Genomic DNA, 22,787 nt, shown 5'->3' with positions numbered 1-22,787 from the left:
AAAAAAAAAAAAAAAAAAAATCGAATAGTTTTATCAAGGTTTGGTGCTTCCTTTTTATAGAGAGTGGTGCAAGAAATTTAAATGAGTAATTAATATAATTTTCATATCTCATAACTATGCATAGTTGCTAATATTTTTTAGAATAATTTAATATAACGACACCCGTTCGTAGGACACGTGCATATGATACATCTTTTCAAGTGGGAGTAGTGTATTCTTTGAGGATATGGAAACAATTAATCTGTTTTAGTGATTTGTACACATTAGTACGTAAGCCGAACGGTGATGATTTACCGTTAAATCACCATAAATCTAATAAAACTATTATACAAGCTAGATCGAGTTTAAAATAATTCCATTTGAAAATTACAGATTAATATTCTAAACCACAAAGTGAATAGGCTATCTCAATTTGATTCCTTAGTTTCCAAGTACTTATGCACCATAATCGCTGCTCATTAACGTATTTCGGTTTATTTTCAATAAAAATATATTCTGATTCAAAAATTTGTCGCTAAATCACCATAAATCTAAGAAAACTATTATACAAGCTAGATCGAGTTTAATATAATTCTATTTGAAAATTATGGATTAATATCCTAAACCACAAAGTGAATGGGCTATCTCAATTTGATCAATTAGTTTCCAAGTACTTATACACCATAATCGCTGCTCATTAACGTATTTCGGTTTATTTTTAATAAAAATATATTCGATTCAAAATTTGCCGCTAAATCACCATAAATATAATAAAACTATTATATAAGCTAGATCGAGTTTAAGATAATTCTATTTGAAAATTACGGATTAATATCCTAAACCACAAAGTGAAGAGGCTATCTCAATTTGATTCCTTAATTAGTTTCCAAATACTCATGCACCATAATCGTTGGTTATTAACATATTTCGGTTTATTTTCAATAAAAATATATTCTGTTTCGAAAATTTGTGTGAGACATTTTGTAAAGCATTTTCAGCACACAAAATATTTAATAGATCCCGGGCGTATGTCCGGGTCCAAAATCTAGTACATAACTATTATGGCTCCACGCTCCCTACTTGGATGATGTCCAATATTACATACTTGGTCCTTTATAATTGCCCAAATTTGAAGGTGGAACCGCACTACCTTTTTCCTCCTCGGCTTGAAACTCTGCAATCTCTACACTATATGATAGCCGGGTCTTTAGGAGTCCCACTTCTCAACCGAACAGTGTATTTCCAATCTCTCTATTTTAAGATTTTAGAACCATCTCCTTTAATTATTTTAAATTTCTAATCAGTTCTTTTCTTTTTAAACAATTTGCAAAAAACTCTCCCACTTTACTGAAATTAGAATTAGTTTCATATTATTTAAAATAATTTAAAAAACCTCCTTTACATTACTGAAATTATATTTAATCTCTCCTAATATTTTTATATTATTTTTTAGATTAAAACTAAAATTCAAAAAATCATACTATCGGAGACATAGGTTAGAGCGACAAAAATCATACTATCTGAGAAATATTAGAGCGATGAGTTTAAAGCCTTAAAAAAACACCGATGCGTAGCACGGTTTGCATACTTGTATGATATATATGACCCAATCCATATCCAACTCTGTTTCCGACCCTATTGGAAAACAGGTTTTCTAAAAAGAGAATAAGGCATCAAGAGCCCAAACCCAAGCCCAAACCCAAATTCACCTCTTGTTTTATTCAAAATAACACAATACATACGTACTTGTAGTAGCTAGGGATTATCAATGAACGCTAAGTCATTGTTATATTAGTTCGACAACAAGGGCAATGAGCATTTTTCTCAAGCCATGGCATTAAACACATTGAATGAAACCTATGGGCACATGGAAGGTACACCAGAGTCTCACCATACTTGAACCTTTCCAAGCAAACCGCACATTCATCTTGGTCTGATGCTTTCCATCCAAGCTTTCCCCAACTGAACCTCCTCGGGCTCCCCTTCTTTGATCCATAAGCCTCTGTACGAATGCCTAGTATCATCGAGCATAAAGCCGAATCACGATCATCAGTTTTCATGCTCCCTCCTCCATTCGAACTGCAGTGAAAATGAGAAATGTGACAAATACTTAGTAACACATGGTGCAGGTTTCACATTCCGATCAGTGCAATTACTGAAATTTAGCATGGTACCTACTGGTCCTGCATGCTAAAAGGTTCCTTAAACCAAATACAGTAAGTTTACACATGGCGATCCCCATCGAGAGGAATCAGCCCATTTTAGCGCAAGTACTACATTTTGAGTTTTGCTAATGCATGCCTGAAGCCTCAACCTTCCATTTTACCTCTTGGATTCTAATTTCCATTGAAACCTCAACTTCTTATGCAGTCTTTGTTTTGCTTCTCTAGCTGCAGCTTCAAGTTTATCTTCCTGGAAGTTCTGGTTTGATGCGTTTCTTTGCTGGATTTTCATTTAAAAATCTGATATCATATTTAATCTTTGAAATTGAAGATAAAAGTTAAAATTTATATTCAAGTACCAGTGAAGAATTTGAATTGAGATGAGTCTCATGGTTACTTGTTATACTACGATGTAGGTGTTCTTTCAAAATCGTTAATGTCCCTCACCCACAACAACAACAACCTCAAATATCTTCAAATCTCTCGATCACCTCATTCCTCTCTCCCCCAAGGATTAAACCAACTCACGTCACTTCAACGATTGAGATTTCGTAATTGCCAATTCCTTGATTTCAAGCCAGAGGAGTTGAAACCACTCACCATGCTTCGTGAATTTTACATCTTCTATTGCCCTATTATTACGAGAGAACGTAGCAGAGAGGACTGGAGCATCTTAACCCACATTCCCAAGATTGTCATTGATGAGAAAGATATTAGAAGGGGCAGAAATTGAGTTAGTTCTTCTGGCGGAAAGTTCATTTTTGATTACACAATTGAACGAAAACATGAAGAAGATTTGGTGTTTTAAAGAAGCCCAATTGAACGAGAAGAAGAGGTCCTTCCCTTTTTCTTCATTTCAGTATTCATTAATTATATTTATTTTTTCAATTAATATTAAACCTTAATATTATCTCATTTGTCTGACAGTGAAACTTATTGGGAAATTGCAAGATGGAACTGTGTTTCTGAAGATGATGAGCTATTTGAGTTGAAGATGGATGAAGGTAATTTTTCACGTCGCTGGATTTGGCATGCTTTCTTTGTTATCATGATTAAACTTGATACTGAAGTGTAGTCTTTACATTTTGCAGAGCAAGTTATTGATGGACTTGATAGAGCTGTCATGACAATGAAGAAATGGTTTCAGTTCATCTGAATCCAAGCAAGAAATGGTTGTTGTTCCCCCAAATTCCACATTATACTATGAAGTTGAGCTTGAATCCTTTGTCAAGGTATCTTTAGTGTGATTTCTCTTTGTACGGCTCTTGCATTGTGCTTGGTATGAGTGAGTTTAAAATTTTCCTTTTCTTTCAATAGGAGAGAGAATTGTGGGACATGAACACACCTGAGAAAATTGAAGCCGCTGGTAAGAAGAAAGAGGAAGGAAATGATGCATTCAAAGTTGGAAAATATGCAATGGCGACTGAAAATCTCCTTGTAATCAGGCTGGAAAATTTATTGAATATGACACCAACTTAGTGAAGAGGAAACAAAACAGTCCAAGGTTCTGAAGGTAAGCTGCAATCTGAATAATGCAGCTTGCAAGCTGAAGCTAAAGGACTACAAACAAGCAGAGAAACTATGCACAATGGTAACTGCGGATTAACTTATGCCTACGACTCAAATCACATCAAACCAAAGGTCCTGAGTATTAATGTTGCGGTAATAATTTTGTTGGTGCTAGAACTTGAGAGTATGAATGTTAGGGCACTCTATAGACATGCCCAAGCTTACATTCAGCTGGCTAATTTGGACCTTGCTGGGATCGATATTAAGAAGGTGTTGGAAATTGATCCCAACACAGGTATGTATTGTGCTTTTTTATTGTACCGGCCAATTTATTGATGTCCAATGTCTCTTGACAAAATGTATGTTGGGGTGGAATCTTTGTGGAATCAGGAACGTAAAGCTGGAGTATAAAGTCTTGAAGGGTAAAAATGAAGGAGTTCAATAAGAAGGACACTCAGTTATGGCAACATATTTACCAAGATGAGCAAATTAGAAACCCTTGATACTAATGTAAGTTGCTGACCTTTAATAATAAATTGTGAGGGTCACTTTTCGTTGGTTTAAGTTGACTGTTCTCCTGACAAATATTATCTATCCGCAGAAAGCAGCAGCGTAGGCAGCAGATCTCAAGCGTTGACAGTGAGGTGTGATATGATGGACAACTGTGTTCATTTCATTGGATGTCTTCTATTTACAGTTTACTGGGTCGTGTGTCTGGTTGATGTCTTAGTAGTTAGAGCCGCAATGTTTCTTAATCTTTGTAGTTGGTAGGGTTACGTTCTTGAGTCTAGAGTCTTTGTAAAACTCTTCTGATTATTGATAAAAGGTTATTTTCGTTACGTATTTTTGATTATTGATGAAAGGATATTACGTATTTCCTTGGCTTTATTAGCTCCCCCCTCTGCTCTAGGGGCAGTGTCTTCAAATTTAGTGTGTTATCTGCTTGGTTTTTTTCCCTTTGAAACCAGATTTCATTTGTTAGGTACGTACTTAAATTTATATGTATTGCAATGCTCTGATGTGAAATTTGTGTCACGATGAAGCCCGTTAGATGGATGGTCTTGATTCTTGAGGAAATAAGAATGACCGAGGTGATACCTCAGAAATCTAACTACTCAAAAACGGTTTGCATTCTCAGATTCTCTTTCAGTGCACAACTGATTAGTCTTCAAGGCACAAGTCATAACTTCGTAAGACAGGTCTGATGTGGAACATTTTCCAATAGGTCGCGAAGATTTTTGAGGGATTACAGTTACAGTTAGAATGTGTGTAACTTCCAGGGCAGGTTGCGTTGTTGGCATTGAAACTTATGTGCATACCAGATAAATATCTTGTGTGAACCAGTCTTATACTTAATCTTATTTGCTTAACTTCTTAATTCTTTTCTACCAGATAATACCTATAGTGATACAACTGAATATGACCCATCTGAAGTTTCACAGACGCAAAAGCTCGTCAACGAATGTTCTTTGTCAGGTCTGGAACTAATACTTGGCATTGACATCTTCTATTTGCTTACCATCTTGTTAGATCAAAGCAAAAATATCTCCTCACGTTCAGATAGTATAGGAGCATCATTAACACCTTCTACTTGGCCATCTTGACACATTTGTTGCACGTTTCAGTTGATAACATGGGCCTGGATGCTAATGAAGATGGAGATGTATCCAGTTGTGTCAAGAGAAAGTCAATGAGTTCCAGGTCACCAGCTATTCAACAATTCCTTATTATATTTGTACTTGTGTAGTTGATTTTTGAAACTTAAATTATTATTCTCAAAACATGATTTGTATCTTTAAATCAGATTTCATTTAACTCGCTATATAGTTGAGAGGAGTTGTGTTGTGATAATTGCCCCACATTGGGAGTTTGAAGCGAACAGTTAAAATATATAAATCCCGGGGCTGCTCCACTCATTGCCAATTGGTTTTGAGTTGGATGCTCTGCAACTCAAGGAGTTCCATACTGAAACTATTGGGTTAAGTGCTTAGTCTTTTACTCACATGATTAAATAGATTTATATACCTGTAAAGATGCACGAAAATTACTTTCAAATGTCTCTGATGCTTAACGGTATATGCCTAGCTAGTCAAAGATATACTAAAATGTATGAAAGAAGATGTTAAAATACTCTCCTGTCCAAGAGAGGAGAGATGAATCCTTGGTCCCTTTGGTTGTTCTATGTTGTAGGTTTAAATGCACATCCATGGGGTAAGAAATGATTTATTTAGTATTTGGTCAGTTCTGGCAACTAATGGTTTATAAGTTTGTAGGTTTTCTTGTTTTTGCTTTCTGTTTTCAAGGGATTTCTTGTTGTGTTTTGCTTTTTGTCTGTTTCAAGGTAATGAACACTAAAATAGAATTACATTTTTATATTGTGCTTTTCCATGTAAGCATCAGAGGTTGAGTGGGCAAGTGCAAAATGATGATTTTGAAACCCATGGCGTATGATTGACCTGACAATATGGAATAACTGCAGTCCTCAAGTTCAATTTGTGTTTCTTTTGTTTTATTGACGTATTCACGGTATGTTTAGTTAATGTGACTTTGTACCGCATGCAGAGAGATAATCTTTTGTTCTTATAGTTTTATCATTTCCTTGTCATAGAAAATGCAATAAACTGTCTTTGCCTCTCAATTCCCATGAATTAGAAAGCCAAGTACATTTTAATAATTTACGATCTTTTACTGCATCTTGAGCTAAACTTTTCGATTTTTTTCTTCTCTTGAAACAGGGACTGTGTTCTGGTCACAGAACTTACTGAAGCGGACACCATGTCTCCTAGAGATGAATTAGGGACTGAACCTCCTGCCAAGAAAGCCAAAGATGGTAGAAAATCCCAACACTGTGTTGAACATGAAGTTAGAGAACCTGTATCAGGGAGCAGACAGGAATGTACCCATCTCCCGGAAATTTCTAAAGATAAAGTTGACATCGTTTCCAGTAGATGTCAAATGGTTGACAAGGTTCCTGCAAAGAAAGCCAAAGTTGATGGAAAAACACGACAAAAACATTCCGCAAGTGTAGTCCACAAAATCCATATCAGAAGGCTTAACGAGAATGTACCAATATCTCAGCAGTTTCTGGAGATGAGAAGTCGAAAGATGTTGAAGAACAGAGAAATAGCGATCAGATATTATGAGCATAGTTCGTGGTAATGATAAGAGACCTGGTCACCTGTCACTCTCAAGTTCTGCAGATAAACTCATGAAGGAAAGAGATACTGGTGCTGGATTAAGAGTGAAAAAAATTCTGCGGAGAGCTCCAGAAGACGAGTCTTCCAAACTGGAGAAACTAAGAAAAGAAATAAGAGAAGCAGTTCGTAATAGGGCCACAAAAGACGACGGCCAAAGTAAAATATTTGACCCAAAACTTCTCCTTGCATTCAGAAATGCAATAGCTGGGTCTAGACCAGAACGAGAACCTGTTAGAAGGTTGAATCCTTCATTTGTAATGTCTAAAAAGTCATTGCTTCAGAAAGGGAAGATAATGAGAACCTTACAAAGAAGATTTATGGAAATTCAATGGAAAGCAGACGTGCATGGGATAGAGATTGGGAAGTCGAGTTCTGGAAGCATCGGTGCAGGAGAGCCACTAAGCCTGAAAAGGTTGAGACTCTGAAATCAGTACTTGATCTCCTAAGAAGGGCCCAGAGATCGCAGAAATGGAAAATGAACCTGGAGATGAGGCTTCAAATCCCATCCTTTCCAGATTGTATTTGGCAGATACCTCCGTTTTTCCAAGGAGTGATGATATCAAGCCTCTCTCAGCTCTTACAGTCACCAGAAATGATGGATTGAATAAAGGAAAAGTTGTGAATGAAAAAGCTTATAAACCAACTAGTGACATTCGTATCCAAAATCCTAATCAGACTAGTAGGAGTTCTCTTCAAGATTCAAAGGATGAAGCTTCTTGTAAGACTGTATACTCAAATGGGTCCATGAGAAATCAGGATTCCATGTCTATGGCAAGTGGGTCTCAAGTGAATGACTAGCCTCTGAAAGAATTGCCTGGAAAATCCGATGTGAAGAGTGATAAAAGGAAATGGGCCTTGGAGGTTCTTGCTAGAAAAACTTCTGCGGTAGATAGGAATTCAACTCAAGGGAAACCAGGAGATAGCACCATGCTCAAGGGAAGAAGCTTTCCGTTATTAGTACGTGAAATTATTTCTTTTTACTAAATACTTTTTCCTGTTCTATTGGCAGTTAAATTTTCACATCATTAGAACTGATTTTCCCTCCTTTTTTCTTTGATATGAGTAGGCACAACTACCCCGCCCTAGATATGAGACCGATACTGACACCGATTCGCCATAAGTTCCCATGTCAGTTAGGCAGGTACGGAAGTTCTATTCAATGACCTCCAATGGGGTTTTAATAATAATTTCTACAATATGAACTGACAACCCTACTAGATGATAAACCCAAATACCACTACAAATCTAAAGTACATGCTACATAGTGGTTGACTCTAAATATTAAAAAAAAATGCATAATTGGGTAACGAACTTTACACAAAATCTGAATTTGGGGTACAAAGTTTTTGTTGAGCAATTTTGGGGAACCAACTTATCACTTTGTTGGGGTGTTAGGTCCTGTTTGTGTTCCGTTCATTATTTTCATGTGGCTTGTTTTTTAATATCCACGTAATTAAAGAAAATAAATATAAATTAAAAAACTGACACGTGAAAATAATGGAGGGAACACAGATGGAACCTAACTTTGCAAAAAAGAGTGGAAGTTGGTTCCCCAAAATTGCTAAAATTAAAAAAGTTTGTACCCGATTATGCCCCTATATTAGAATACATAACTACAAGTACATCAAGAAAATTGATCCAATCTCCATCACAATGTATATAAGGTTTTTTTGTTATGAGATTCATCATTTTTTGGGGTATACTCATCTGTCCCTTGTTTTGTTTCCTATATAGGCTCAACTTCACCACTTGATTGAGCATTTCTTGCGGAAAGCTAATCTGCCTGTTTTGCGAAGAACAGCTGATACAGAGTTGGCTGTTGCTGATGCTGTTAACATTGAGAATGAGGTTGTTAATAGGTCAAACAGCAAGCTGGTGTACCTAAACCTCTGTGCTCAGGCGCTGGCTCGACATACGAGTAGTAACAGGCATGATACTGCTGCAGAATCTGGCCCTTCTCAATCAGTAGTTGATACCGAAAGTACAGATCCAGCAGGCGAAGAATCCTCTGATCCATCAGCAGAAGCAGCACTAAGAATGGCAGGCCTAGTGTCCGACTCGCCACTTAACAGTCCCTATAGGTCAGATGTTAATGATGACAATCAGTCACTGAATGAAGACAAAGGACCTGAGAATGTGTTTGATATTGATAGTCATGCAGAGCTGGATATATATGGAGATTTCGAGTATGATTTGGATAGTGAGGATTATATTGGTGGAATTGATCCTAAGGTATCTAAACCACAACCAGAAGAGGGTGATTTAAAAATGAAGGTAGTATTCTCCACCCAGAATACCAGAAGAACCAATAATGATTTGGACCCAAAAGATATTGAGAGGTTGGAATTTATTAATGATCGGAATGGTTTTCCCTTCCTCGAGGTTCACAAGGGCATTGAAATTTCAACCTTGGATGTTAAGACAGAGGATTCATGTCCCACAGCAAACCCTTTACAAGATGAAACGTGTGGAGATCCTTCATGGGCGGAGTGTGAAGAATTATATGGACCCGATAAAGAACCTCTTGTAGAAAGATTTCCTGACAAAGCTTCAGGAGAGGCAGTTGTCTCGAGTGGAAAAGAAGTTTGCACTGAAGACATAGACCAAAAAGAAGATGCTAATTGTACTCAAGATAAAGCTGGTAGAGCATCTGATTTTGATCACGAGAGTTATGCGGAGAATAAATTCGTCAGGAGTGGGTTGCCAGCTGACTGTGGCTCTTCTGATGGGGAAAATTCAGCTAACCATTCTTTGGTGAAAAAGAACATTCGGAGGAATGAGAAGAAAACCAACAAAACAAAGCCATCGGACAATAGCGTTTCTGTTTCCAGAAAGGTACACAGTTTTACTACATATACCTTATTTAAGTCGTGGCTCCTTGCTGGTTTATCTTGATTACTTGTTATAAAATTCAAACTTTTTTGTTACAGGTTGAGGCCTACATTAAAGAGCACATCACACCAACATGCAAGAGTAGTGTGATTACTGTCGAACAGTACCGGTGGGCGGTGGAAAAAACATGCAACATCCAAAATTATGAGATACCACTCTAGAGACAGTAACGCAAACTTTCTCATCAAGGTGAAAAGGTGAAGAAGCTTGCAGAGCAGTATGTCGAAGCTGCCCAAGTAAAAACCGATAGTCCCTGATTTTAATGAACAAAATCATGCATCTCTCCAAACTCACCTTTTTCAGTACCCACCTCAAAACCCTAACAAAACCCCTCACTCATCATCACCGCTACGTCACTCCTCTACTCTCCATCCATTGTCTCTCCTACGCCACACCCGAAGAAGCCGCAGCCGTGCGTAGACAACGCAAACGTACGCTATGCGTAGAACCCCCATTCAACTCCATTCGACCCAACAACCGACCCCAACGCCGTCCTCAAAACCCAAACTACCCGAACACGTGTCAGTATTAAAAGGTGAGCGTCTTGATCTTAACAACAAGATAGTAACACTAGTATACTGCGTGGCAGTGGGGAGTGAGTGGAGCTGTGGGGAGAGAGAGAGAGTTGGGTGATGCAGGGGAGAGGGAGAGATGGGTGAAGGAGAAAGAGAAAAAATGAGAGAAGTGAGGACAGATAGACAGAAACCAACCATGTTGGTTTTTGTCCGCATAGCCCCCCTTCTGCCAAAATCATTCGCTCCGCTCACTTGATTAATACGCGAACATGATTTAGATGAAGCCGCTTTATATACATGGCATTTGATATATTCTAATTGTAAGCCTACTATATTTACTTGTAATGCTGTTATGGCTGCACTGTTGAGGCAAAGCCGGTATTCTGATATGCTTTTGTTACATAGGTTTGTTACGTAAGCGGGTGTGGCTGCGAATGTGGTTACGCATAATCTATTGATTAATGCGTATTGTGATTGTAGGAAGACTGATACTGCTTTAGAACATTATAAACAGTTGATTAATAATGCACCTTTTGATCCTTCGCCTACTACTTATAGGATTTTAGTTAAGTGGTTAGTTGACAATTTGAAAGTGGATTGAGCCGTTGAGTTGAAAGATGAAATGTTGGAAAAGGGTTTAGCTGCTGATCCTGCTGTTTATAATTATTTGATGTTGGGTCTTGTGAAAAATGAGGATGGGGATCAAGCTTTGGTCCTTTTTGAAGAGTTGAAGGAGAAGTTGGAGTTTGTGAATGATGGGATTGTTTATGGGAATTTGATGAAGGCTTATTTTTTGAAAGGTTTGGATAAGGAGGCGATGGAGATTTATGCTGATTTGTTGGGAGAGGGTTCGAGTGTTAAAATGAATGTGTTGGCGTATAATTCTGCATTGCAAGCGATGATTAAGAATGGGAAGTCGGACGAGGCATATTTGTATAACTCGAAGCAATATGCAAACAGTTTAGCACTATAAGCTTTGCCTATATTGCTAGAGCAGTCACAAAGCAAAATTATGCATTTTTTACCCAAATCAGAGATTCATCTATCTTAACCGATCAAACTTTTATGGGCTCTCACCTTTACAAGACCTATTATTAGCAAATTGCAAAGTGCTCCCCAACAACTTGAAATTGGTTACCATGCACATCAATAAACGTTCCATTTCTTCAAATGAATAGACACGGTGTTCAATAACCAAACTAAAGACAGATTAGTAAGGTGATAAAGCATTCAGTAGGACAAATGAAATCAAAGAACGAGGTTCAAATCCTTAGAGGGCCAGGGTAAGCCGTAGCTCAAAAGTGTATATGTGTCGAGTTCTGTCCAACAAAATGTAACCGACTTTGGGAACAATGATTGCTGTGACTAGCGTTAACACCTAACATTCATGAACAGATAACCACGATTTTAGGCAAAATACTTGGCATGAACTAAGAACTTGCGCAACAATATCAGATATGTATGGAAATATAGACAAAGGTAAGAGAATGGCCTTAACAGACGATTTACTACAACAATTAACCGGATCGGCAAAAAACTGCTGGCAATTTGATAGCTCTATCCATGTGACTCGGCAGCGAAACACCAAATCCAGCACTTAAGCCAACTATGGTGTGCGTTATAACATAGCTCTATCTAAGTACATGCATGGTGTAGGATTTCTAACACTATTCTAAGATTGCTTCTATTCACATTGAAGACTACCTTTTATTGCGTTCTCAATAATAGATGGAGAATTAGTAGTGAATATTAGACTGCCTCAAGGCAACATCTCTGTAGCATCATATATAAAACCAAAGTTTATCCTCCATGAATTCGCATGTGAATTTTTTAAGTGTGGGAATCATCTATTTTCTCTATTAACAAGAAAAGAATACATTTTTTGTCATTTATCAAAAGGGGTTATGCAAAATTGAGGAAAGGAATGGAATATATACTTTGAAGTACCTTTCAGCGAAGGAAACGTCAGTGCAAGGGATGCTGCCAAGTTTCGGAAGGGAAGGAGATTCTGTTCTTGTGAAAAGTTGAGGTTGTGGGGTTTAAGAGGTGTTAGTTGTTTATAAGAAGTTAAAGTTGAAGTTATTATTGCTTGTCAAGAGAGAAATGAATAATTCATTTGGCTTTAAATCTTGGTTCCTCCACAACAAAAAATATCCACTTTTCCACAACCTAACATCAATAATTCATTCGACCTCCATTATATCTCTCTTTGATTTCGTCTTCCTCTCCCATTATTGGTCTTCACACAAAAAACCTACTAGAGTAACCTAAGCTTCTTGTATCTCATTTCTTCTTTGTTGATCAATAAAAAAAATGGCTGAAGCAATACTTTCTGCTGTCCTGGACCAGTTGGCTTCACTCATTCGAAATGAAGTTGAACAGAAGGTCAGGTTAGTGGTTGGCGTTCGTGAAGAATTAAATACCCTCGACACTCATCTCACTTTGATCAAAGCGGTGCTTGAAGACGCTGAAAAGAAAGAAATCCATGATAAAGCAGTGAAGGTTTGGTTGGGACAGCTCAAAGATGTGATGTATGATGCAGAGGATGTTTTGGATGAATGGAACACACGAATTCTCATTTCTGCTAATGGCCCTCACGTTGCCAACAGGGTGCGTTCCTACTTGTTATCTCTGTGTGCTTGCTTTAAACATGTTGGAGTGCGCCATGCCATTGTCATTGCTCACAGGATTAAAGACATAAGAGAAGTACTAGATAAGATTGCTCTCAGCAAGGATCGACTAGGCCTCGTTCAGAGTCATAGTCACGAGGAACCTCGACAATTCACTAGCTCTGTTGTGGATGTATCAAAGGTATTCGGTCGGGATCATGACAAACAAGAGATACTTAGCATGCTGTGTAAGACTAGTCAACAAGAAACTCAGGTTCGTATACCTATCTTGTCAATAGTTGGAACTGGTGGGTTTGGCAAGACAACTCTTGCGCAGCTAGTGTATAAGGAAGCTACCTTTAAGCTGAAAATATGGGTTTGTGTTTCTGAACCTTTTGATCGTGAAAGGATTGCTAGAGAAATCATTGCACACGCTACTAGTGAGAAGCTACCAGAAAATGTAGTTGGGTGGGATCTTCTACATCAGCATTTGTGCAACTCCGTAAAGGGAAAGCGGTTTTTGCTCGTGCTAGATGATGTTTGGACTGAAGATTCCAACTCTTGGGAGTCATTGAAGTTATCTCTGGATGGTGGTGAGCGAGGAAGCAAAATCATTGTCACCACACGTAACGAGGTAGTTGCGAAGAAGATCGGCTCAACTTATACACGCAGGCTGGTAGAATTGTTAGAAGATGATTGTTGGCACATATTCAGACAAATAGCTTTTTCGGAAAGATCGAAAGAAGATTGTGAAAGACTGAAGGGAATTGGACAAGACCTCGCGAAGAAATGCAAAGGTGTTCCACTAGCTGTCAAGACATTAGCAAGTCTAATGCGATGCAAACAAACAAAAGAAGATTGGAGGGATGTATTAGAAAGTGACATATGGGAAACACAAGAAAAGAGTTTCTTACGACCTGCTCTTATGTTGAGCTATCACGCTTTGCCGTCAGTTTTGAAACGATGCTTTATGTACTGTGCAATCTTTCCGAAAGACCACAACATGGAGAAGGATCAGTTGGTGAAGCTATGGATGGCTCAAGGTTATCTCGATTCTGACAGAGCAAGAGAGTTAGAGAGGGTTGGTGTGGAGTATTTTGATGCTCTGGCGATGCGTTCATTCTTCCAAGATTTTAAGAAAGACGACGTTGGAAACATTGTTGGATGCAAGATGCATGATCTGGTACATGACTTTGCCAAGTACCTCACAGAAACTGATTGTTCTATTTTGGTGAATAATGAGAAAATTATCAATGACAAGATTCGTCATTTGACAGTTGATGATGTAGAGAATCCATCTATCTATGAAGCGAAGAAGTTACGCACGCTGTTGGTAGTAAAAACATTCAGGTCGGTACCTTCTGCATTACACCAGTTGACATGTCTTAGGAGCTTAGACTTGAGTGATGGACTCATATATTCTATTCCAAGTGAAGTGAGTAGATTATTACATCTTCGGTACCTTGATTTGTCTTTCAACACAAGACTGAAGGAATTGCCTGAGACAGTGAGAAGTCTAGTTAATTTGCAAACACTGAAGCTTAACAGTTGTTATGGGCTTCGCAAACTGCCAGAAGGAATTGGGGAGCTTTCTAACCTAAGACATCTGGAAGTTGAATACACTGGTGATCTAAAGTATTATCCGCGAGGAGGCATTGAGAGATTGAGTCAGCTTCGAACTTTAAGTAAGTTTGTTGTGAGTGATGGAAGCAGCAAAGGGTCCGTCATTGGGGAACTAGGAAATCTCAATTTTCTAAAAGGAAGGCTAGTTATTACGAGGTTAAGGAATGTAAAAAGTGTGAATGAGGCTAAAGAGGCAGAATTGCAGAAAAAGAAAAACATTTCAGGCTTGGTGTTGAATTTCGGATATTCGACTATGGCGAGATATTGGAAACGTCAATGAAGAGGAGATAATGAAGGATGGAAGGTGTTCTTGAAAATCTGAACCACATAAAGAAAGCTTGGAACGATTGCAAATAGAAAGCTATGTTGGCTCCACGCCGCTACTTGGATGATGTCCAATATTACATAGGGATGTCCATTCCCCCGGCCTCAAACCCAAAACCCCGCCTAAAACCCAAAAAAAACCGCGACCAACCCTCGCCTGAGCCCGACAAAACCCGAACCCGAACCCCTGACGAAATACATAGGGTCGGGTTTGGTCATACTATCTAAACCCCGGACGACCCGACCCGAGGCAGATAATTTGGCCCTAAACCCGTTAAAAGGGTTAAAAAGCCCCGAAACCATATCCGTGACCGAACCCGAACCCAAAACCCAGTTATATAGGGGTAAAATGCCCGACCAAAACCCGAACCCGAACCGGACCATAATTCCCAACAACTATATTTTCATTTATTATCTATTTATCTTCAACAAACTTTTAGTCTTTTTGCTTCATTACTATTTACTTTGGTCTTCAAGACAAATTACCTTTGACCGCCACTTACTATTCTCTCTCTCCCTCCAACAACTCTCCAAGAACAAGACAATCCAATCACACGCTCATGATGAAGAGATTGGTGGGTTTGATGGTGCTAGTTTGCATTCACTCGGAAAATTTGCGGACCTCCTCAAATATCTCTTTTCTAAATGTGGTCACCAAGCGTCGAAAGAAATCAATAGGTCGGATTCACACCACCATAAGAAACCGAAACTCCCAAAAGCCATCAATCTTATTATCAATTAAATCAATGTCGATTCACACCACCATAAAGAAGTGAAACTCCCAAAACCATCAATCTTATTGAGTTATTGTCTTGGAATTGATTCTTTGCTTGCCTTCTTTTTTCTTTTGCTTTTCAAAAATGCAATCCCGTGTGTTTTGAATCTTTGACGATCACGCTGGCTTTTACGATGTTAAAGTTAAACAGATCAAATCCAATAAAAGAAGATGGCTTTTGATTAATTAGATGAAAAAGAGGTTTTTTCTTGAGATCTAATAACTGAAAATGGCGTTCCTGATGAAGAGATTTAATATTCTTTTATTTCATATATTTCGGGTTTTACCATACCCGAAACCCGAACCCGAACCCGACGGGTACCCGAAATATAGGGTTAGGGTAGGGTTTGGTCACATGTATCCAACAAATACCCGAACCCGAACCCGACCCGCAAAGAATAGGGCCGGGCCCGGGTAACCCGATACCCGTTCAAAACCCGAAAAATCGGGTTCGGGCCGGGTCGGGTACCCGTTTGGACATCCCTAATATTACATACTTGGTCCTCTATAATTGCCCAAATTTGAAGGTGGAACCGCACTACCTTTTTCCTCCTCGGCTTGAAACTCTGGAATTATGGAGAGATGTAGGTGTTCTTTCAAAATCGTTAATGTCCCTCACCCACAACAACAACCTCAAATCTCTTTTTATCTATTCTCTTCCGCATTCCTCTCTCCCCCAAGGATTAAACCAACTCACGTCACTTCAACAATTGAGTTTTTATGACTGCGATTTCCTTGATTTCAAGCCAGAGGAGTTGAAACCACTCACCATACTTAGCCAATTGATAATCACCGAGTGCCCTATTATTAGCAGAGAGGATTGGAGCATCTTAACCCACATTCCCAAGATTGAAATTGATAGGAAAGATATTGAAAGAAGCAGGAACTGAGTTAGTTCTTCTGGCGGAAAATTAATTTATCATTTTTGATTACACAATTGAACGAAAACATGAAGAAGATTTATTTCAGTATTCATTAATTATATTTATTTTTTCAATTAATAATAAAGCTTAATATTATCTCATTTGTCTGACAGTGAAACTTATTGGGAAATTGCAAGATGGAACTGTGTTTCTGAAGACAGGTCATGACGATGAGCTGTTGTTCCCCCAAATTCCACATAAAAAAGAATTGTCAAGGTATCTTTAGTGAGAATTCTCTTTGTACGGCTCTTGCATTGTGCTTGGTATGAGTGAATTTAAAATTTTCCTTTTCTATCAATAGGAGAGAGAATTGTGGGACATGAACACACCTGAGAAAATTGAAGCCGCTGGTAAGAAGAAAGAGGAAGGAAATGATGCATTCAAAGCTGGAAAATATGCTATGGCGACTGAAAATCTCCTTGTGATCAGGCTGGAAAATTTATTGAATATGACACCAACTTCAGTGAAGAGGAAACAAAACAGTCCAAGGTTCTGAAGGTAAGCTGCAATCTGAATAATGCAGCTTGCAAGCTGAAGCTAAAGGACTACAAACAAGCAGAGAAACTATGCACAAAGGTAACTGCAGATTAACTTATGCCTACGACTCAAATCACATCAAACCAAGGGGCCTGAGTATTAATGTTGCGATAATAATTTTGTTGGTGCTAGAACTTGAGAATACGAATGTTAGGGCACTCTATAGACATGCCCAAGCTTACATTCAGCTGGCTAATTTGGACCTTGCTGGGATAGATATTAAGGTGTTGGAAATTGATCCCAACACAGGTATGTATTGTGCCTTTTTATTGTACCGGCCAATTCATTGATGTCCAATGTCTCTTGACAAAATGTATGTTGGGGTGGAATCTTTGTGCAATCAGGGACGTAAAGCTGGAGTATAAAGTCTAGAAGGAGAAAAATGAAGGAGTTCAATAAGAAGGACACTCAGTTATGGCAACATATTTACCAAGATGAGCAAATTAGAATCCCTTGATACTAATGTAAGTTGCTGACCTTTAATAAAAAATTGTGAGGGTCACTTTTCTTTGGTTTAAGTTGACCGTTCTCCTGACAAATATTATCTATCCGCAGAAAGCAGCAGCGTAGGCAGCAGATCTCAAGCGTTGACAGTGAGGTGTGATATGATGGACAACTGTGTTCAGTGCATTGGATGTCTTCTGTTTACAGTTTACTGGGCTGTGTGTCTGGTTGATGTCTTAGTAGTTAGGCCGCAACGTTTCTTAATCTTTGTAGTTGGTAGGGTTACGTTCTTGAGTCTAGAGTCTTTGTAATACTCTTCTGATTATTGATAAAAGGTTATTTTCGTTATGTATTTTTGAGTATTGATGAAATGATATTACGTATTTCCTTGGCTTTATTAGCTCCTCCCTCTGCTCTAGGGGAGGTGTCTTCAAATTTAGTGTGTTATCTGCTTGGTTTTTTTCCCTTTGAAACCAGATTTCATTTGTTAGGTACTTAAATTTATATGTATTGCAATGCTCTGATGTGAAATTTGTGTCATGATGAAGCCCGTTAGATGGATGGTCTTGATTCTTGAGGAAGTAAGAATGACCGAGGTGATACCTCAGAATTCTAACTACTCAAAAATGGTTTGGATTCTCAGATTCTCTTTCAGTGCACAACTGATTAGTCTTCAAGGCACAAGTCATAACTTCGTAAGCCAGCTGTCTGATGTGGAACATTTTCCAATAGGTCGCGAAGATTTTTGAGGGATTACAGTTACAGTCAGAATGTGTGTAACTTCCAGGGCGGGTTGCGTTGTTGGCATTGAAACTTATGTGCATACCGGGACACTTCAGAGTACTGTAGCGGGTGGTACTAATTCCCCAGATTTTTGGCAGATATAGCGCAATTGTGCCATCTTACATTGTTTTCCGTTGGTTCTTTCTGTTGATGGATTACCACTTGCAATGGCCCCGAAGATGGAAGTGTGGTATGTTTACATCGGGTGTTGGATAAAATTTCCTGGTAAACTGCACAGAATAACTTCATAAGCTTCCATAGTTCATGGTATAATCTCGAGCAATAGAGACCAAAACATATGCTGGACAGGAGGAACGAGTGCAAAATATACTCCCTGTGCACAGATGACCCAACCCAACCAGACCATGCATTCCAACTTTGATTGGAAATATTTTAGTGGTGAAAACACCTACAACTATCTCAAGTGATACCATGTTAATCTGAGAAAATACCATATTTTAACTTTCAATTTGGGCCAAAAGTACTTCTTCAGGCAACTGTTGATAAAAGTTCCTTAAGCCTGGTGTATCAAGTTGCACCGTGCAAATACTAGTGAATATAACTGACCAGAATAATTGGACTAGTGGAAAACACAAGGCCTTAAAATAATTCACAAGATTTATGTGGTTAACCCAATTTCTGAACTTTTGATTGCTTTCTTCCGTTGTCATTGAGTTTCATCACACACCCTTCACATTGTTACCATATTTATCTAAAATATATTTCCTCGGTGAATCTGAATTGCTGATTTCCGATTCCATAAGTAATTATTTGGACCCCAAAATTGGACTAGACAGAACACAACACAACAACAAAGAACTAGAAGGGTCAAGGGTGCAAGATTCAAAAGCATCTCAAAAAAGTTTCAAGGCATATTCTTTCTGTACGCACATCCAACTTACAAGTTACAACAAGTATATACAAAGTTACAAACCAAGTGGAAAGAAAGAGTAGACAGATTTCACAAAGTGTCTGTTGGCTTGTGAAAAGTGTCGCAGCTCAATCAAACACGAGGCACAACCTAAAAACTCAAAATTCATGCAAACAGACGGACTCAACGAAGTAAAAACAATGACTCTTGACTTTGACTTCTCAACTGCTTTACAGCCGTTCATACCACTTTCTCTCTTAATTAACTATCACACAACTGTTCCCACCAGATATTTTCCACCCTCATCATTATACTATAATTGAGTTTCGTTCTCCACCTCTCAGTCTCATACTCTTTTCTTCTCAAACTTTGTATTCCATTTTTCCACTCTTTGAAACACTGAAACAAGGCTAATCCTCAAAACCCAAAGTGTTGGTTTTGTGCAATATATCAATGGTTTCAGTTACAACACAAGTGTGTTGTTGTCCAGTTTCTCAACTTAGTTCATATTCCAATACTAAATATACAAAATTTCCAAACATTTACATACCACCAAGGACATATAGAGATGGGCACTCAACTTTAAAGCTTATCAAGAAGAAGAATATTAATGGTGGAGTGATGGCCTATACAACTTTTGGAAGACTTGGTGCCCAGAGAAGAGAAGAGCATGTGCCAAGTGTGTCGTTTGGTTTGAAGAAGGAAGAAGAGGCTGAAGATGAACAAGTGAAGAATGATGCTTCTCAAGTTTTATCTGCAATGCTTCCTTTCATTGTTGCTGCTACTGCTGTTTCTGCTCTATCTAACCCTGCTACCTTTACCTGGTAAAGTTTTTTTTTTTAATCCATTTGTAGTACTGTTTTTATTAAATGAATTTGGTTTTTGTTAGACAAGATTATGTTATAGTTGGAGTGAAATGAATGTTCTTGAAATACTTGGTGTTGTACTTGTATTGTATTTTTGTTTGATATGATATGAATATTAGAAGATAATGTTCCTCCAGTCTTTTTTGTATTGTTTTCAATAATGTATTATATCTTGTTTGTTTATTGTAATTGTGATATGCAAACAAATCCTCAATTTATTTATTTATGATTATTTGGAAGGGGGATGCTAGCTTTTTATTTAGGCAGTTTATTTTGCTTGGTTTGTTATAAGCTCAATTTTCTTTGTGACTTTTCTCTTTTCAGTAACATGGTTATACAAACAGCACTAAACCTTTTCTAATTATAAACAGATATAAAGAGAGTTTGGTAGTGAAGGTGAACTAATAGCTATATCTTAATGAATTAAATATATGATGACTAATGGCAGGGTATCTAAAGACATGTATGCTCCTGCTCTTGGTGGAATCATGCTATCCATTGGGATTCGACTATCCGTGGATGATTTCGCTCTTGTAGTTAAGCGGTGAGATTTTTTCTTTCCCTTCATTTTGTGCAATTCTTATATATGATTGAATTGAAATGTAGTGTTCTGTTTTTGCTCTAACTCAATTGGGATATTCTAATCTGATGCAATATTGGTATCTACCATATTTGCTGCAGACCTTTACCGATCTCTGTTGGGTTTGTTGCACAGTACATGCTGAAACCAGTACTGGGGGTGTTGCTTGCGAAAGCATGTGGATTACCCCCAATGTTTTATGCTGGTTTCATACTCATGTCTTGTGTGGCAGGGGCTCAGTTGTCAAGCTACGCCAGCTTTTTGAGCAAAGGGGATGTTGCATTGAGTATTCTTCTTACAAGCTTATCTACAATAACGTCGGTGGTCGTTACTCCCCTTCTTACTGGATTGCTCATTGGGTCTGTTGTTCCCGTTGATGCTATTGCTATGTCGAAGTCAATATTGCAGGTAAAGAGATGCTTGTGAAGTCATTATTGATGATTTGTGCTCTGCATTTCACATGCTTTGAGTTGTTTATGCAGTCATTTGACGACATATATAATTTTTTGGGGCTTTTTGCAGGTTGTGCTTGTTCCCATCACTCTTGGCCTTGCGCTTAATACATATGCAAAACCAGTTGTCAAGATCATTAGACCGGTGATGCCCTTTGTTGCCATGGTTTGTACTTCAATGTGTATTGGTAGCCCTCTTGCTATCAATCGGAATCAAATACTGTCTCGAGATGGTCTCCACTTGGTTCTTCCAGTGTTCATGTTCCATGCTATGGCATTTTCCGTGGGGTACTGGGTATCAAAAATTCCAATTTTCAGGTATGTTGTTCCTGACCTTGTTCTAAATTTTGTCAGTCTTTGGGAGGACTTGATGATTATAGCAATATTGCCAGAAACCCATTTGATGACCTAAACAACATTTGAAGTTGAAACGTAATGGCTTTCTTCAAGTGTATGTGATCCTTCTGATCCAAAGAATTCAACGCAGTTGAAACCTAGCCAAAAGACCATTTAATGAAGACACACGATTCAACTTCTAGTGTTGCGGTCTAAGCTATAGCTATACCTATAAAATTATAGGAGATGATGCAGTGTATTGTCCTGAATTCTTAAGTGTGATCAGTGACTGGCGATATCTGATGAGCATCATTATGTTAATCACTCTTCTCTCCTCCTCCTTTTCTTATGCCTTTCGTACAAGTATACAACAACAAAGAAATCTGATTCTTCAACTGGATACGGGCACAACCTTAGTTGTGTATTTATAATCCGTGCATTGTGATTGCAGGCAGAAAGAAGAAGTCTGCAGAACTCTCTCGTTATGCACAGGTATGCAAAGCTCCACACTTGCAGGACTCCTTGCCTCTCAATTCCTTGGAAGCAGCCACGCAGTGCCCCCTGCATGTTCCGTTGTTGCCATGGCTATCATGGGACTTAGTATTGCCTCATTCTGGGGCAGTGGATATCGATTTAGAGACATACCGCAGATACTCTTCCCTCAATCTGGTTCCGCTGTTACAGCTTAAGAAATTAACTCACGGTGCATTTTAATCATCACTACCCTTGCTCCACTGATTTTTCGTTCCCTTTTACACTAATGAATAGTCACAAAAGGAGTCGGCAACTGCATTTATTTGACAACATAGAGACCCAGCCGATGAACATTTTGCTGTGGAAAAGATGGTTATAGGACACATACCAACAGTCAGTGACACCTTCATTCTTTTTTTCATTTGTTACTTTCAATATATTACCAGCACTGTATTTGTACATATTACCCTCCATATACGTAAACATCTACCTGTTAATGCTATTGTCTCTTCTATCTATAGTTCCCTTTTGACAACAATACAGTAGTAGTGCTCTCTTCTGGATGTGATTATTTCGTAAGTTCAGATGGTGGTGTTCAGTAACATTTCCAGGAAAACCATTTTCTCCCTACGTTAGTTTTCAGGCCCACAGCTCAAATAAGCAGTTGCACGCCTAACAAGAACAAAGATTTATAAGAGTTCAGAGCATTCTGTTGACGAGCTTCAACATTATAAGTTTGATGCAGCGTTTCTGCATATTCCACCAGCAATGGTGCCAGATGGTGTTCATTCTGGGTAGCCCAGTTTGAGGCTTCATTATTCATTCGTCAATCCTTGCATCAGGCCCACTTGGAGTTCACAATAATTTCAAGTGTGGTAGGGACGTAGGGTGGTATTGCCATGACATCGATAGGAGTCGCAATCGGAGGTGCCACTC

At 38.4% G+C, this 22,787-nt stretch overlaps 3 protein-coding genes, 3 long non-coding RNA genes and 1 pseudogene across 8 annotated transcripts; 6 read left to right on the top strand and 1 right to left on the bottom strand.

The window, feature by feature from the left end:
• Positions 1 to 2,035: 2,035 nt before the first annotated feature.
• On the bottom strand, positions 2,036 to 2,609 carry LOC147506766 (uncharacterized). Its single transcript, XR_015193931.1, has 3 exons — positions 2,501 to 2,609; positions 2,306 to 2,421; positions 2,036 to 2,058 (listed from the first exon to the last, which is right to left on the bottom strand). It is a non-coding gene; the product is annotated as an uncharacterized LOC147506766 (long non-coding RNA).
• On the top strand, positions 2,553 to 4,534 carry LOC147506765 (uncharacterized). 2 transcript variants are annotated; one of them, XR_015193930.1, is made up of 7 exons: positions 2,553 to 2,976; positions 3,069 to 3,145; positions 3,233 to 3,373; positions 3,459 to 3,732; positions 3,826 to 3,945; positions 4,041 to 4,160; positions 4,252 to 4,534. It is a non-coding gene; the product is annotated as an uncharacterized LOC147506765 (long non-coding RNA). The 2 variants fall into 2 exon arrangements; XR_015193929.1 differs by having other exon boundaries at positions 2,570 to 2,976; positions 3,459 to 3,945.
• A 186-nt stretch (positions 4,535 to 4,720) lies between these two features.
• On the top strand, positions 4,721 to 6,696 carry LOC147506764 (uncharacterized). Its single transcript, XR_015193932.1, has 3 exons — positions 4,721 to 5,126; positions 5,276 to 5,351; positions 6,386 to 6,696. It is a non-coding gene; the product is annotated as an uncharacterized LOC147506764 (long non-coding RNA).
• An 81-nt stretch (positions 6,697 to 6,777) lies between these two features.
• On the top strand, positions 6,778 to 17,837 carry LOC147506761 (uncharacterized protein At4g10930-like; annotated as a pseudogene). The gene is made up of 9 exons (XR_015221171.1): positions 6,778 to 7,804; positions 7,914 to 7,988; positions 8,582 to 9,682; positions 9,778 to 11,733; positions 16,622 to 16,724; positions 16,810 to 17,084; positions 17,178 to 17,294; positions 17,390 to 17,509; positions 17,601 to 17,837. The product of XR_015221171.1 is annotated as an uncharacterized protein At4g10930-like (transcript).
• Positions 11,744 to 14,766, top strand: LOC147506763 (putative disease resistance protein RGA1). Its single transcript, XM_086605838.1, has one exon. It carries the CDS (start codon positions 12,568 to 12,570, stop codon positions 14,764 to 14,766), a length of 2,199 nt encoding a protein of 732 aa, XP_086461964.1. The 5' UTR covers positions 11,744 to 12,567.
• Positions 16,828 to 17,397, top strand: LOC147506762 (peptidyl-prolyl cis-trans isomerase FKBP62-like). Its single transcript, XM_086605837.1, has 4 exons — positions 16,828 to 16,937; positions 17,032 to 17,084; positions 17,178 to 17,294; positions 17,390 to 17,397. Exons 1-4 carry the CDS (start codon positions 16,828 to 16,830, stop codon positions 17,395 to 17,397), a joined length of 288 nt encoding a protein of 95 aa, XP_086461963.1.
• A 1,642-nt stretch (positions 17,838 to 19,479) lies between the features above and the next one.
• On the top strand, positions 19,480 to 22,367 carry LOC147506760 (putative sodium/metabolite cotransporter BASS3, chloroplastic). The gene is made up of 5 exons (XM_086558816.1): positions 19,480 to 19,967; positions 20,458 to 20,553; positions 20,691 to 20,997; positions 21,112 to 21,359; positions 21,829 to 22,367. The coding sequence occupies exons 1-5, from the start codon at positions 19,597 to 19,599 to the stop codon at positions 22,064 to 22,066; spliced, it is 1,260 nt and encodes a 419-aa protein (XP_086414942.1). The 5' UTR covers positions 19,480 to 19,596; the 3' UTR covers positions 22,067 to 22,367.
• Positions 22,368 to 22,787: the final 420 nt, after the last annotated feature.

This window comes from Coptis chinensis, chromosome 4, assembly GCF_015680905.1.
Source record: "Coptis chinensis isolate HL-2020 chromosome 4, ASM1568090v1, whole genome shotgun sequence".
Lineage (NCBI taxonomy): Eukaryota > Viridiplantae > Streptophyta > Magnoliopsida > Ranunculales > Ranunculaceae > Coptis > Coptis chinensis.
The sequence above is the reverse complement of the archived record's forward strand: the minus strand, read 5'-3'. Positions and strand labels throughout refer to the sequence as shown.

Bases quoted from the DNA above. Each gene is read 5' to 3' on its own strand.
- LOC147506763 (XM_086605838.1), top strand. From the start codon at position 12,568: ATGGCTGAAGCAATACTTTCTGCTGTCCTGGACCAGTTGGCTTCACTC.
- LOC147506762 (XM_086605837.1), top strand. From the start codon at position 16,828: ATGAACACACCTGAGAAAATTGAAGCCGCTGGTAAGAAGAAAGAGGAA. The intron at 16,938-17,031 runs GCTGGAAAATTT...TGAATAATGCAG, and splicing joins GAAAATCTCCTTGTGATCAG to CTTGCAAGCTGAAGCTAAAG. The intron at 17,085-17,177 runs GTAACTGCAGAT...TGTTGGTGCTAG, and splicing joins CAGAGAAACTATGCACAAAG to AACTTGAGAATACGAATGTT.
- LOC147506760 (XM_086558816.1), top strand. From the start codon at position 19,597: ATGGTTTCAGTTACAACACAAGTGTGTTGTTGTCCAGTTTCTCAACTT. The intron at 19,968-20,457 runs GTAAAGTTTTTT...GACTAATGGCAG, and splicing joins AACCCTGCTACCTTTACCTG to GGTATCTAAAGACATGTATG. The intron at 20,998-21,111 runs GTAAAGAGATGC...GGCTTTTTGCAG, and splicing joins TGTCGAAGTCAATATTGCAG to GTTGTGCTTGTTCCCATCAC.